The 15,145-nt window shown below is 44.0% G+C and overlaps 1 protein-coding gene across 1 annotated transcript in view; it reads right to left on the reverse strand.

The window, feature by feature from the left end:
* The window catches only part of LOC126236818 (protein takeout-like), a 70,752-nt gene extending 57,192 nt beyond the window's left edge, over positions 1 to 13,560 (reverse strand). The window contains exon 1 of the mRNA XM_049946412.1: positions 13,457 to 13,560. Coding sequence (XP_049802369.1) covers positions 13,457 to 13,526 — 70 coding nt within the window. The 5' untranslated portion in view covers positions 13,527 to 13,560. The remainder of the gene's footprint in view (positions 1 to 13,456) is intronic.
* Between the last annotated feature and the right edge of the window lie 1,585 nt (positions 13,561 to 15,145).

Below are 15,145 nucleotides of genomic sequence, written 5' to 3' on the forward strand. Positions count from 1 at the left end.
ACTTTTTTTTATCACGTATAGTTTGTTTCACCTCTGGAAATTTGTTAATGAAAGAAGTCACGTTTCGCCGTGGTCTTAGTGAGGGTGGCCACACTGCACTGGAGTTAACGCGTCTGCTGCACAGGTGCGGCGCATTTTCAAGGTCGCACGCAGCAAAATGCACCGCGGACTATACACTTCTGGAACTCCCGTGACCCGAGTGGCCACACGAGCAGCAGCGGCTCTCAACTAGAATTCAGTTACGATGTACGACGTGGAGTGTGTAGACACCGATCTTTTATTTCTGGAAGTGCAAACTCATCCAAGTATTTATCAGATAAGGTGCCCAGACTATGAAAACGGAAGTGTGTAGTCATGGAAAACAATAACCGCGCCACTTATTGACGGAGAGTGGGAGAAAATGGAACCAGAAGAAAGAAATACGGTTGGTAAGTACGAAAACGGTGTAAATTGTTTTATTTATTACTTCATTTATATTTAAAAGGAAGTTCGTCTAAAAAGTCCAGTTAAGACAATCTTCTAAGATTTATTCTGTGCAGCTGATTTGCCAAGCCACTGATCCATGATGACTAGAATAGAAGTGGTCTGCCAAGTGGCCTCTGTTCCTCTAAGTCTACATGCCGACATACTTATAAATGGACTTGTTACAGTGTTCTCAAAGTTTCTCTGTCAACATTCCTCACGTACTTGTGAAGTACACAAGATATTTTAACTACTGTCAACAAATTCAACATTCGCATATATTGGCCAGTGTAAAATCCACCACTTATTTGTTAGAATGTGAAATTTCCATTCAACAAAGCGCCTGGCTCTTGATAATTTGTAATTGTAAACTTTTTTGTGAGGCATCAAGTTCTTCGCTGTGCTTTTCACACAGGACAGATGCCTCGTCAGCCACAAATATAAATGGAAGAGGAGTACTATAGGATAGTTTGGAAGAAATTTCTGTTGTGGCAAATGTGATGGCTGTCCAAAGATTTTTTCCCAGATCACTTACTTTGAACAAATTTGATTCTCCTTCATACCCATAGCCTATAACACCACTAAATATGAAACAGTAATTACTATATGCCCCAGCTACTCTGACAATCGAAAAGAACTTTTTGCAGTTGCACAGTTCAGTTGCCGATCCTCGTGGCTTTGTAATCATGATGCGTTTCCCATCAATGGCACCTACACAGTGAGAGAAATTGGCATTAATCACTTACGTTAAATGAATTCGTAATTGCGAATAAGGACAACCATCAGCTGTAGAATGGAATGACAACACTAAAAACTTGTGCCGGATCGGGACACGAACTCGGATTTCCCGCTTATTGCGAGCGGCCGCCCTAGCATTTGGCTATCCGTGCACGTTTCACGGTTAGACGCAAACTTCCATATGTCGTCAACCACGCGTCCAAGACCTGTACTCGTACATGCATTATGTATATTCCAGTACAAGTCAGACGTTGTACTTGAAAGTCACTTGCCCGGTAACGGCAGATAAATACGATATCGGATTGCCTGTGTTATGCTGATTACGATGTAAAGTTCATTTGGGCACTGCGGCGACTACAGCCGTTATGAAATACATTAAATGAATTCGCAATTGCGAATAAGGACAACCGTCAGCTGTAGAATGGAATGACGACAATGTCCCGGTCCGGCACAAGTTTTTATTGTCATCAAAATCAAATGGCTCCAAGCACTAAGGGACTTAGCATCGCCTAGACTTAGAACTACTCAAACCGAACTAACGTCACACACATCCATGCCCGAGACAGGATTCGAACCTGCGACCGTAGCAGCAGCGCGGTTCCGGACTGAAGCGCCCAGAACCGCTCGGTCACAGCGGTCGGCCATTGTCATCATTCCATTCTACAGCTGATGGTTGTCCTTATTCGCAATTGTGAGTTCATTTAATGTATTTCATAACGGCTGTAGTCGGCGCAGTGCCTGTTCCTTCGGACATTCATGTCTAAAGGAACTTTGCATCGTAATCAGAATAACACAGGCACTTCAATATCATATCAGTCACATACTTCTGACTGATTTGCGTCTGTCATCAGCTATTGGTTGTTTCGTGATTTTTTTCCCTGAGTGTCTCCCAAACAGCCATACTCATCATGAATACTGCATGTTGTCGAAGAATGACCGCGTGTTTTATAATGCATGCAAATTTTATTTTAGTTAGGAAGGTATAGAAGCTTTGTAAAAGCATAAGGGATAGCTACCTGAGAAATTTAAAATTTCAGGAAGGCAGAAGTGGAGATACAGTGGAGAATAAGAGAGCTTACCCATATACCTTTGGTATTCTATTAAGAGAGTTGGTTATTGAGACATATTAAAATTTTATATTGAATGTTCCGCTAGTTTTAATCACTGTAGTACAGAAAATATATTTGCAGGTCAACAAGAATCAATGAGGAGTCAGTTCCACCTGCGCTGTCGCCAAATGTTTCAGCTGCACCTTTGTATGTGCATGTTTCGAGGCCCCTGGCACGTATACTGGGGCGTCTGACTACCACTATCGGGTAGTTTTTCCTGCTCTGAAAAACCTACAGTCGCTGGAATTCCTGTCACATTTTTTCCAGGTCAAATCTATCTAGGAAAAACGCACGTGGAGCCGTAGCCTTACCGGTAGACCATCAGGCTTGACATGAATTTTTCTCAAACTTCGATGTTGCCTGGAGTTGCAGCGGCTGTACCGCTAGATGGCAATCCCACTGTTTTCACAGTGGCGGCGGACTTCAATCCTTCATTGTTCAGACAGTTTCCACGAAATCGTATATACCGTTGCTCAATGTTGTTTTAAAGTCGGTACACCATATCTCCCGCATTACTCAATCAAAATTAATGATTGAGGCATCATTTTCAAGATTTCGTTCACCACTAACGATGAAAAATACACAAATAGTTTAATGGCTTTTTGCCGTCGTCTGCATATTCTATTCTCCTGCCAATATATCTGACAAATGTTGATAACAATTGAAGCTGTCAAACTCTGTTGAGATCATTGCACAACACACAACAGAAGCCTACACCGTAGAAGAAGAACATATGAACGGCAAGATAGCTTAGGAGAAGCTAAACGAAGAACAGAAGGCAATACCTGTGGAAGTCTTGCATTCAATAAGAAACAAGTTTCCCGACTGTTACCTCACCGACGGAGCGGGAGGTTTCGGTAAAACGTCTGTTTACAAGACTTCGTGTCACATTTTTGGAGGTGAAAACACTTGTTTTAACAACAGACATTGCTGCCCATTTTCTATCAGAGGGACACACATCACATCCGATTTTCAGACTGTCTGTACCCATCTTTAAGACGTCGGTCTCATGAATTCACGCTCACAGCAAAGATGCACAACTTGCCCGTGACTGTGATCTCATCATTTGTGACGAGATTTCAGTGGCTCCCAAACACGCGCTAAGCGCTGTCGACCGAATTTTAAGAGACGTCATTAACAATAATCTCCCTTATGGAGGCAAAATAATTCTTTTTGGAGGACATTTCCGTCAAGTATTAGTTGACGTTAGGCATGCCAATAGCAGAGCCATTGACGAAACTAGAGTTAAACGACCACCCTTACGGTCTAATGTCAAAATTCTTGAGTCAAAATGCGAGAGCAAATGGTAATTCATTGAGTCACCATTTGTGTCCGCTGACAGGACACGGGCAGCAATGTCTGTCCAGGCTACTTACTGTTAAAACAACAAAGTTTTCACTTCGCAAAATGTGACACGAAGTCGTGCAGACAAATGTTTTACCTGAGTCTTCCGGTCCATCATTGAAACAACTGTTGGGAAACTTATTTATTACTGAATGTAAGACTTCCTCAGCTATTGCCTACTGTTTTCGTTTAACTTCTCGAAGCTGTCTCTCCGTTCGTATGTTCTTCTTCTACGTTGTAGGCTTTTGTTGTGTGTCGTGCATTCGCTCTCTGGCTGGTTGTTTTGGAAAGAATTGAGAGCACATTTCCTGCGAACAGGTTCTGGCTCTTAACAATAGTGTCAGACGCACCAGGAGCTCCACTTTAGCCGGCCGCTGTGGCCGAGCGGTTCTAGGCGCTTCAGTCCGGAACCGCGCTGCTGCTACGGTCACAGGTTTGAATCCTGCCTCGGGCATGGATGTGTGTGATGTCTTTAGGTTAGTTAGGTTTAGGTAGTTCTAAGTCTAGGGGACTGATGACCTCAGATGCAGTGTGTGTTTGTGTGTGTGCGGGGGGGGGGGGGGGGGTGAGACTAGTTAGTCGTATCTTTCAAGATCTCAGAAATGCATCTAGGGTAGTAAATCCAACTAGGATGTCCAATCAATGTCTGTATAGTTCCTGATGTATGCCAGTGGTAACTATTCGACGGCCAGTTTCTGTACAGAAACGAAACCTCTACGTCTGACCTCTGTTGCAACGCCAGTTCCAGAAAAGGCCAAGGCGACGAAGACGACTAAGCCAAATGTGGATTGTAGCTGTATTCTGCTAGCCGCGGTATTGAGAAGAAGGACTCCAAGTGATGACTCTCCTTCTGTTTGTGGCTTCGCTTTTGCTCGTTATGTGGAACTTCCTGTTGTGAAGTGCATGCGATGGACAGAGAACAAAAATATGTTTTGCTTATAACATTGTAAAATAGTAATATGCTTAAATAATAGAAATAACATCTTGTCGACGTAGAGCCTAACCACCTCACAGTTAAAGGTTTGCTGACTATGAAGCACTATGAAGCAAAATGGTCACGAGAAACGGTGTCGACTTCTGGATCGGTCAGAACAAATGAAAACTGTGAATGAATGCTATCGAGCTACTAGAACATTGCAAAAAGTGATGTGCCACTGACTATATATTGTTAAAACTGAACCGAGTGCAGCAGTAATTGCTCGACATGCACTGGTAGTCTAATGCGCACAGCACTACTTTGCAATATATGGGAGGTGAGTGACATCCGGTTCGTATCCGCGCGCCCAACTATAGACTGTTGGTCTGTCAACGCCATAGGCCGGGAGTTAGTTTTAGGTGATTTTTCGCAACTGGTTTCTCGTGTACGCTTCAGGAAAACAATGCACAAGCAGTTGAAACTCGAAAGCACGCAGAAGAGAGTTTACAAGACTTACAAACAAATGGTGTAGCCAAGATTATCCATCGACTGACGTAGAGTCAAGTTGGGTATCAACTACTAAAATGAATGCTAGATGAAAAGGGAGAATACGATAAAAGGTTCTTCGGGTATTAAACCTGTGAGGCGGGATAACGTCAAAGAAGAGAATAAGAAGTAACAAGTTTCATATGGGATTTGTTTTTCGTCATAGGCGTCAACTGTAGAAGTGGGTGAAAAAAACGTATACTCACAGCATTAGTTTACGTTCACTTCCAAGCAACTCACATACATAGTTCAGATGCATGTTAATTTCTGCGTCAGCTGGCTCGAAGCTAAGTCCTGATGGAGGCCAACTGCTTTTGCACTTGTCAGCCTTAACCTATCTCGCTTTTACACCGATCACCGATGACGGCTAATTTCCGTGTCGCAGCAGACTTTTCTATCCGACTAAAGGCACGCAGACTAGGAACGCGACAAGAACCATGAAGTTTAATCACATAATGCAGGCTTCCAGAGCCGGTATTTGCGTCCTTGGTGGTCTTCGTTTCACGCGCCGTGTTATTAGGCCATGTTCCAACCAACATGCCTGAAAGAAATACCACCAAAAAGCTTGAAGTTGGTGACCACGGAAAATGCAAGTAACGGGTTCTGCAAAGGCAAAATAATCTCATTTGAAATTTTTAATTTTAGCTGTTAGCTAATCAACGCTTTTGTTGATAGTTTTCTTTCATCAAAACAACACACTAGCTAAGGCAGAAAACAACGCTGATGATTCACGTCCCCATCACGGCAATGTTGTTAGAGACTGATAACATCTTGGAGAGGACAAAGATGGGAAACCATCACCGCATTCGCTTTAAGCAGTTTATGGAATTCAGGTCAACGGAAAGATAAATCTGAATGGCCGGACTTGGATTTGAATCCCGCTCCTCCCGAATAGGGGTACCGAGCCATAGTCACTGTGCTAACTTCTTCAGTATCAGCAGAAACCATGGGAGTCAATTCGTTTCTCATCTCTGATTATTCCCATGGTTTTTCTCCACGTTTTTTATTCCAATCCCCTAACTTGGTATTTAGTGGGGAGAAATTTCATCAAATGAGGAGAGAATAGCATCGTGTGGCGGGAGTTTCAAATTGAAAATCATAACTTTACATAAACGAAATTTCATGGATTTTCTTATTTTATCTATTTTTTTCTGGTCGTGTAATTGATGCTCACTTCTTGGGTCGCGTTAATACTTGGTGTAGGCCCCTGTTTTCAGAGTGTCCGATGGAACGAAAAACAGGTAATCCCTCCGGACGAATGGATGTTTGAGAGAGACTACACTGAAAAATAAATAGATTAAAAATAATTGTTTATTGTGGCTTTACGATAGTTGTTACTGTACTCTAATATCCCTGAGTCGTTTTTGCTCGGTTAAGTTTTAGTGTGCCGTCAGCTAAGTTAAATGCAGCTACTTTGATTTTTCCAGTAAAAACTTGATTAATGTGCTTTCAAAAGACAGTTAGCAATATCAGTGGAGCGTCCGTAACTGGTGCAGTACATGAACGATTTATTTGTTAGATCACTTGCATTATGTGTCGTACAAGTATGGAAGAACTCAGCTCCATGCTATATAATGAAATTTATTCTTACTGTAGGTCACATGTTGTAATTTCAGTCCCTTCTCTGATCTCCCCAAATAAATAACAAAAGAGTGAAATGTATTTTCTTAGTCTTTGCAGGAGGTATGCTTGGCGGATAAATATTCAGTTTGCAGCCAGATAATAAATAACATATTGCCACAACAAGGGGTATGTCTCATTGGCACAACATTTAAATGATGTAAAAAGTACATGACGATGACGAAAAGTGTCACACGTATATTGCAATGGGACACTTTATCACACGCTGTGATAAAGCGACCTTCGAATATTCTGGCGACCACCTGTTCCTTCCATCGTGCCATTAACAGCTCAATGGAAAAAATGTCAAAACGACGACTTCTGAGAAATGCTGAAAGTTAGGATGAAATGCACAAAAACTACACTTTAAGCGAGCTATACTGGACAGCAAAGACATGAGAAAGGAAAAACAATGTAAAAGGTAACAGCCATTCCATCAACTGATTTTATATAATGTTTAAGCATTCGGAGAGTAAAGCATATTGACGGGATCGACAATGACAGAATCCCAAAGACTTTGCAAAAGGCTAAGCCAGAACGACAACGGAATATGAAGGCTCCTCACAATATGAGAGGATAATTTCTCTTCCATAACGAAGAGCCCTTTCCGCTTGTGACAATGATGCTGGTGTTGGTGGTGAGGGTGACGATAGGTTTAGTGAATGAATCAGATACCGTATCATGAATTCAAATCCCTCTTGGTCCGAATATCACAAAGATGCTTTTGAGACGTTTGCTTGTGTTAATACTTTCTGCCCTGTGCCGCACTGCCAAACACTCAGTTCAGTTAGCAACCGGAATGAGGACCTTTCAAGAGCAGAACGCAGCACGTTATGTTAGATGTGTGCTCCAGGTAAGTGTGGCTATGTCGCTACTGTTCATGTTCCTGATGAGCTGTATTTTCGGAAATGCCACTATAAATTTAGTTCTTTACTGTCACTAAAAGTTCTGGATTCATACTCGAGGCGGTAAGAATAGACAAAAACCTGCGAGTGGTAATGTGAAATGAACCCTTTAGATAGTTTCAGTTGCAGGTAAAGCAAGCCCCTCCGATTTATTGGAGGGAAACTGCAGTTCGGCTGTGTCGCACATTGTTTAAAAGACATTTTTACAGCTATACTGAAATACTGCCTAATGTGTGCGGTTCATGTAAGGGCATCGAGCCCATAAGTTGAAGAATAGGAAATGACAGTTATTCAAAGAAAGATGCTTAATATCTCTCGGAAACCTACTAGCAAAATTCCAGGAACCAAGACCCTTTGCTTTGCCTACGTAGAGAGCGTGAAAATAAAAGTTGACTTATTGTGCCCACAAACCCACATACGAAATCATCTTGATGAATGTTGAAGTCCTTGCGTTACTCCGTGTTCCTCAACTAAATTAGCATTTTGTAACGGCGTCTTGACCAAAACATAAGGCGAGACGTTGTTCTCTCTTTTGCTTACCGAGATATGATTCGACATCTATGTTCCGTCTTTTGTGGGTCTCAGTACGCCAATCTCAGTACGCCAATTAGAAACGAAGAACTACAACAAAAATAGATGCAAAATACTACTACACTGCACACGCACCCATGACACTCATACAGCCGGCCGGGGTGGTCGAGCGGTTCTAGGCGCAGGTTCGAATCCTGCCTCGGGCATGGATGTGTGTGATTTCCTTAGTCAGGTTTAAGTAGTTCTAAGTTCTAGGGGACTGATGGCCTCAGATGTTAAGTCCCATAGTGCTCAGAGCCATTTGAACACTCACACGGAGGACACAGAAAGACACTTGATACTTCATAAAAGGTCGGAGGAGGGCAACAGTTTCCGCCTCTACCAGCAGATTGCCCTGGACGGCGATGCAGGATTCTTGCATTTGCTCCCCTGAGCTTATTTCCTGGGAGTACGAGATCACTTCGACCGCTGATTTAACTGTATACAATTTTGCTGCAAGATTTTATGATTTAACGAATTGATGATAGAAAAAAGCAAAGAACTGCATCCATTAAGGCATACAGCGAGAGTTATTAACATCGCAATGAACAACTTCATTTAAAAAAAAGAGTAAAGTGTTGAGGGTCAAATCTACGTAAAAATCAGTATTTCAGTCTTAAAAATAACAAAATGCTTCAAATGGCTCTGAGCACTATGGAACTTAACTTCTGAGGTCATCAGTCCCCTAGAACTTAGAACTACTTAAACCTAACTAACCTAAGGACATCACACACATCCATGCCCGAGGCGGCATTTGAACCTGAGACCGTAGCGGTCGCTCGGCTCTGGACTGTAGCGCCTAAAAATACATTTGTAATCATAAGCAAACATGCTTGTTAGGCAAGTGCAAGAGAACAAAAGGAATGTGAAAGTCAAGCAAATTTTACTTATGTTAAATTAATATACAGTACTTCCTCGCAGTATCTTATTAACGAATAAAGTAGTCTAAAAATGGTTTCCCCAGCTTCCAGAGCTCAAGAATCCGCAGCAGACCACAGGAAGTAAACATTTTTATTGGTGCTATCCAGATGGAATGAGGTGTGGGAGGAATCGTTTTCCCAAGGAGTCGAACTCTCTTCAAACCGACGAAATTTCGTTAATCATTCTTTAAAACTCTCCCTCAAGTGACACACGTTTTACTAGGCGCCGCCAACTTCATTCATATCAAGTGCCAGTGGCCTTGCCTCGTTGAATCCACCGTTTCCCGTCTGATAACCGAAGTTAAGCGATGATGGGCGTGGCTGGTACTTGGATGAGGAAATGTAAAATGTTCCGGACATTACACCGTGGTCGAATGGCTTTAACATCAAAACCCAACGTTTTCCTTCCCGCCAGCGGAGGACATTTTCAAGGGGGATTGTTGCTTCTCTGAGTGTCCCGTTCACACCCAGGCGCGCTCCTGACTGCAACAAAATTCCTTTTACGAGTGCTCCCGCGCAATAGCGTGATGTCACATCTTTAGAAAACACGAGCGCAATTAGGCGTTGTCGACTGCCGTCGTCCGCCGTTGCTATCATCCCATGATCGAAGACTCGTACACAAATTCTTCAGCACCGGGAAGGTGCTTCTCCGACTGTGAAAGTTTACAATTTATAATTTTCCGCTTTTTTCCGGCGAAGGGGACGAGGGATGGAGACGTAAAGTTCCTGATCATCAGACTTTGTGCCAACGTCGTGGATTAAATTCCAAACCTCTCTGCTGTGTCTTATGGAATGAGTTTATGGTCCCCTAGATGATATTCGAGAGGATTAGGCAATGTGCTCGTACCGGTTTGGTTCAAATGGCTCTAAGCACTATAGGACTTAACATTTGATGTCATCAGTCGCTTAGACTTATAACTACTTAAACCTAACTCACCTAAGGACATCACACACACCCATGCCCGAGGCTGGATTCGAACCTGCGACCGTAGCAGCAGCGCGATTCCGGATTGAAGCCCTAGAACCGCTCGGTCACAGCGGCCGGCTCGTACCGGTTTCATCCTCTCCTTTCCCTAATCATCACACAACGCAAACATGACAACAAGTTACACATACACCCATTACAGTCGTCTACATGTCTCGGATACACTTAACACACAAATCTCACACTTCGCGAAGGAAAAGTGCCAGTGCACACGAAGGATAACAAAAGCCTTACCAATTAGGAGACTCAACTTGTCGTTCGGAGTCTTCCAGCATATCGTGCCATACGCCATTACATTTTACATTCACATCGGGTGTACATCGAAAAATTCGGCAGAATAGGCCCACAAAAAATAATTATATCTACGTGTTTTACGAGAGCCCACAAATACGTTTTTTATTTCCAGTTTTTGTGGTACGACCGCTAGGGCTGAGCATACATAGCCTACGCGTAAAACGTCATTATCACATCGGACATTTGGTGCGCAAAAAGGCCAAGTGTGAAGCCTGGCCTACACCGGAGTACCAGAGAACGAGAATTGTCTCTGGTGCAAACGGCACGCCGTGGCCGAGCAGCTCTAGGCGCTTCAGTCCGGAACCGCGCTGCTGCTACGGTCGCAGGTTCGAATCTTGCCTCGGGCATGGATGCGTGTGATGTCCTTAGGTTAGTTAGGTTTAAGTAGTTCTAAGTCTAGGGGGCTGATGACCTCAGATGTAAAATATGTATCTACTATCCTGACTGAAATTAAAAATATAGTAAAGACCTGAACATCCTCATTGCCTATGTTCGTTGCAGCTGCAATTACATGGCTGATGTATTGATGTTATGTTAGAGATTTTGTAATGTAATAACCGAGTAAATAAAAATATTTTTCTCGTGATCAGGCCCTAGCAAACTATATAGGAGACTTTATCTAGTAAGTTATGCTACAGGTTGCACGCATAAAACACATTTTATTAATCGTGTTTTATTACCATACTATTCCTAATACGTACTTCAATAAAACGGTATAATTGCTTCGCATATGTCACTGCAGATACCACCAACTATCAGTTATTGAAATACGCAACAAGTATTAACGTAAATTAAAAACTCAAATAGACAGTATCAATGTACCACAATAATGTTTATTTTATAGTTTGCTATAAATCGGTTTCCGGCTTTGTTGATTAAGTTGTCTGAGTATCGCCTTGAAAGCCGGTTCATAACGAAATATAAAACAAATATTACTATGGAACTTTGATATTATGTACTTAGGTTTTTAATATGTAAATATTTTTCCAAGTACCGACGGAATATTCCTAAATACAAACTTAAATATTCCCAGTTGCTAATAAATAGACTGTAAATAATAGATTTTCTGCAGATCGTCGGAAATTAGTGTACTGCTTTTAAATTTCATCCTCAGTTGTAATGAGAAGCCAGCGGGAAGCGTCAGCCGAAGTCTGTGCGAAGCATTTGATTAATTTTAAAAAGGACTGGAGCTGCAATTATGTCGTCAAGTACACTAGCTCCATGCATTGCAGGCTTACGTACCAATTCTGACACATAATTTTTTCTTTTCCTGCACCATTTAGCTTGAATAAAATTTTCACTCTGCAGCGGAGTGTGCTTCGTTTGGTCTGGACGAACGTCACACGAAATCCGTTAAAATTGATCACTGATTCTTTTACTTAGTTATTTATAACAGAGGAAAATCGGCCCTCTGACCGAACACGCTGGGCTACTGGCATAGTCACAGCCTGCGGAATGTTTCCAGAATGAAATTTTTGCTCTGCAGCGGAGTGTCCGTTGAGGGAAGAGCTTCAGTGAAGTTCGTAAGGTAGGAGACGAGGTGCTGCCGGGTGTAAGGCTGTGAGGACGGGTCTCGAGTCGCGCATGGGTTGCTCAATAGGTAGAGCACTTTCTCGCAGAAGGCGAAGGTCCCGAGTTTAAGTCATTGAGCTACCCAAGCACGACTGCCGACCCGTCCTCACAGCTTTACACCACCAGTACCTCGTCTCCTACCTTCCAAAATTCACAGAAGCTCTCCTGCGAACCTTGCAGAACACTCCTGGCAGAAAGTGGCTCAATGGCTCTGAGCACTATGGGACTCAACTGCTGAGGTCATAAGTCCCCTAGAACTTAGAACTACTTAAACCTAACTAACCTAAGGACAACACACACATCCATGCCCGAGGCAGGATTCGAACCTGCGACCGTAGCGGTCGCGCGGTTCTAGACTGTAGCGCCAGAACCGCTCGGCCACCAGCGGCCGGCCGCAGAAAGTGCATTGCGGAGACATGGCTTAGCCATAGACTGTGGAATGTTTCCAGAATGGAATTTTCGCTCTGCAGCGAAGTGTGCGTTGAGAGGAGAGCTTCAATGAAGTTTGTAAGGTAGGAGACCAGGTACTGGCCGGTGTAGAGCTATGAGGACGGGTCCTGAGTAGTGCTAGGGTAGCTCAGATGGTAGAGCACTTGCTCGCGGAAGGCGAAGGTCCCGAGTTCGAGTCACGGTCCGATACACCGTTTTAAACTGCCAGAAAGTTCCACCATTTAGCTTGCTTCGTCAAAAACAGTACCCCAACCATAAAAAATAATTATCTCTGAATATCTAAGCTGTGCATCGCCGTTGTAACTATACATATAGTGTTGAACCCTGCGGAACGATTGTTGGTCCCCCAAAAACCGTAACGCAGCTGTCGTAGTGCTGCCACGATATGCTAGTTCTCTTCAGTTCTTTCCGGTGTAAATTCTAGTTCGCAGCTAGAAGCGAATGATAGTGTACAGTGCCAACATGTCTGTGAATCGTCAATGATATAGTTGAAAAATTATTTATTTTTAAAAACGAAAGCACTACCCGATTTCAGAACGTATGTCCCGTCTCCATTTGCATATTAAAACGTGAGTCCACAAAGGATGCATAACTAAGGTTAACTAGATTAAAATATGTTAAAATAGTGCATCTTTTGTGAGAATATCCTCTTCAATTCTAGGTCCGCCAGAAAGCCTCTTGCAGAGGTGGACAACGGTCGAGGCTTAGGGGCGCGCCACACAAGGAGTCGCATGTAGGCAGAGGGGCGGTCTTCCGAATACAGTGCTTCACAAGACACCCATTAGACCAGCACGAAGCACATCCCGAAGTTGAAATTCCGAACAGAGCGGCCGTGTGCCCGTAACGTTAGCGGGTGGACTGCTCAAGCCATCTGACGATCTAAATTTAGATTAATGAACCCGCCAACAACTGGTCTAAGAAACCACAAACTGTCATCCGCTGCAGTCGTGTGTCTGCCAGTTTCCTACATCCTCGTGTGAACGAGACGTACAGCCCGGAACGGCCGCAGGTGCTGCGGTACTCACGCAGGTGTGCGGCGCGGGCCGCGCAGGCGACCGCGGCGGCTACAGCGAGCAGGGTCCAGGCGCGGGCCATGCTGGAGAGCTTCTGGAGACCGCAGATGCTGACTGCTGGCCGCCAAGGCCGCGCGCCGCCTTTTATAGCGCCGCCTTACGTAAAACCTCACGTACCTCCCTCCTCGTCATCTGACAGCCTCTGCGTCAACCTCTCTTCTCGGAAACACCACCTTTACCCATATTTTTTTCACCAATACCTTCGAAATGTTTGCTTCCATCACGTTGCAGCACAACAGACTTTGAGTACCGAAATATCAGGGAAACTAGTCCCCATTAACCAACAGACATGTCCGACGATACATTACACTTCTCCCACTGACGTAATTATTAATCCTCCCCTGCTACCTGTTCACTGGCAGAGCTGTTATCCAGTGAAAAGTATCCCCGTTGGACGATGGCAAACACTTGGAAAAAGTTCTGCTTGGTGCAATGAATAACAGATCTCTTGAAACCTTTAGACGCGAGATGACGGCCAATGTTAAGTGTTCCCTCACTATGACATCGGCCCCCTTGTCCCACAACTTGTAACCACAACGTTTATTCCTTTAAGACCCATCATCATCATCACCACTATGAGACCTGCCATACAGTGGACCAATGCAAGTTGCCTATTTCGAGGCCTGCCACATGTTGGGCCAGTGAAGCGTGTCCTCACTACGAGGCTCGTCATATGGCGGACCACTGTAAGTGTTCCCTCACTGTGGGGACCATAGTGTGTTCTTATTACGAGGCTCGCTGTATGACGGACCTATGAAGGGATCTCCTCACTATCAGGGTTGTCATATGCCAGACCACTGCAAGGACCATCGTGTCGCCGGCCGGGGTGGCCGAGCGGTTCTAGGCGCAACAGTCTGGAACTGCGCGACCGCTACGGTCGCACGTTCGAATCCTGCCTCGGGCATGGATGTGTGTGATGTCATTAGGTTAGTTAGGTTTAAGTAGTTCTAAGTTCTAGGGGACTGATGACCTCAGAAGTTAAGTCCCATAGTGCTCAGAGCCATTTGAACCATCGCATGAAGCTCAAGTACAGGTGCCCATTCAGGCGGCCAGGTAAAAGAATGGCCCAATGAGATCGTCGTCTACAATGCCAGCCCAGATATTCACAGCCAAACCTATTTGATGGCGCCGGCCGAAGTGGCCGTGCGGTTAAAGGCGCTGCAGTCTGGAATCGCAAGACCGCTACGGTCGCAGGTTCGAATCCTGCCTCGGGCATGGATGTTTGTGATGTCCTTAGGTTAGTTAGGTTTAACTAGTTCTAAGTTCTAGGGGACTAATGACCTCAGCAGTTGAGTCCCACAGTGCTCAGAGCCATTTGAACCATTTGAACCTATTTGATGGCGTGACTCTACTACAGCGTGAGAATTTTCCTCGTCCTGCACGTGGCTATTCCTGCTGTTCGAAATACCATCTCAATCAAATGAACCAATGAAAGCGTGCCCTCTGTACGTGTCATTTCATATCATGGACCAACAAAACTGTGTCCCATCATATGCGGACCAACGAAAACACGCCATCATTACGAAATAAAACAAAAATTTTAAGCAATCAGTACTATCAGCTATAACCCAGTCAGTCAGTTCTTGATTTCATCTCTTCATTTTCCGACAATTTATTTAGAGGCAAGTAATTCACAGGGAG

Source organism: Schistocerca nitens, chromosome 2 (assembly GCF_023898315.1).
Source record: "Schistocerca nitens isolate TAMUIC-IGC-003100 chromosome 2, iqSchNite1.1, whole genome shotgun sequence".
NCBI classification, from domain to species: domain Eukaryota; kingdom Metazoa; phylum Arthropoda; class Insecta; order Orthoptera; family Acrididae; genus Schistocerca; species Schistocerca nitens.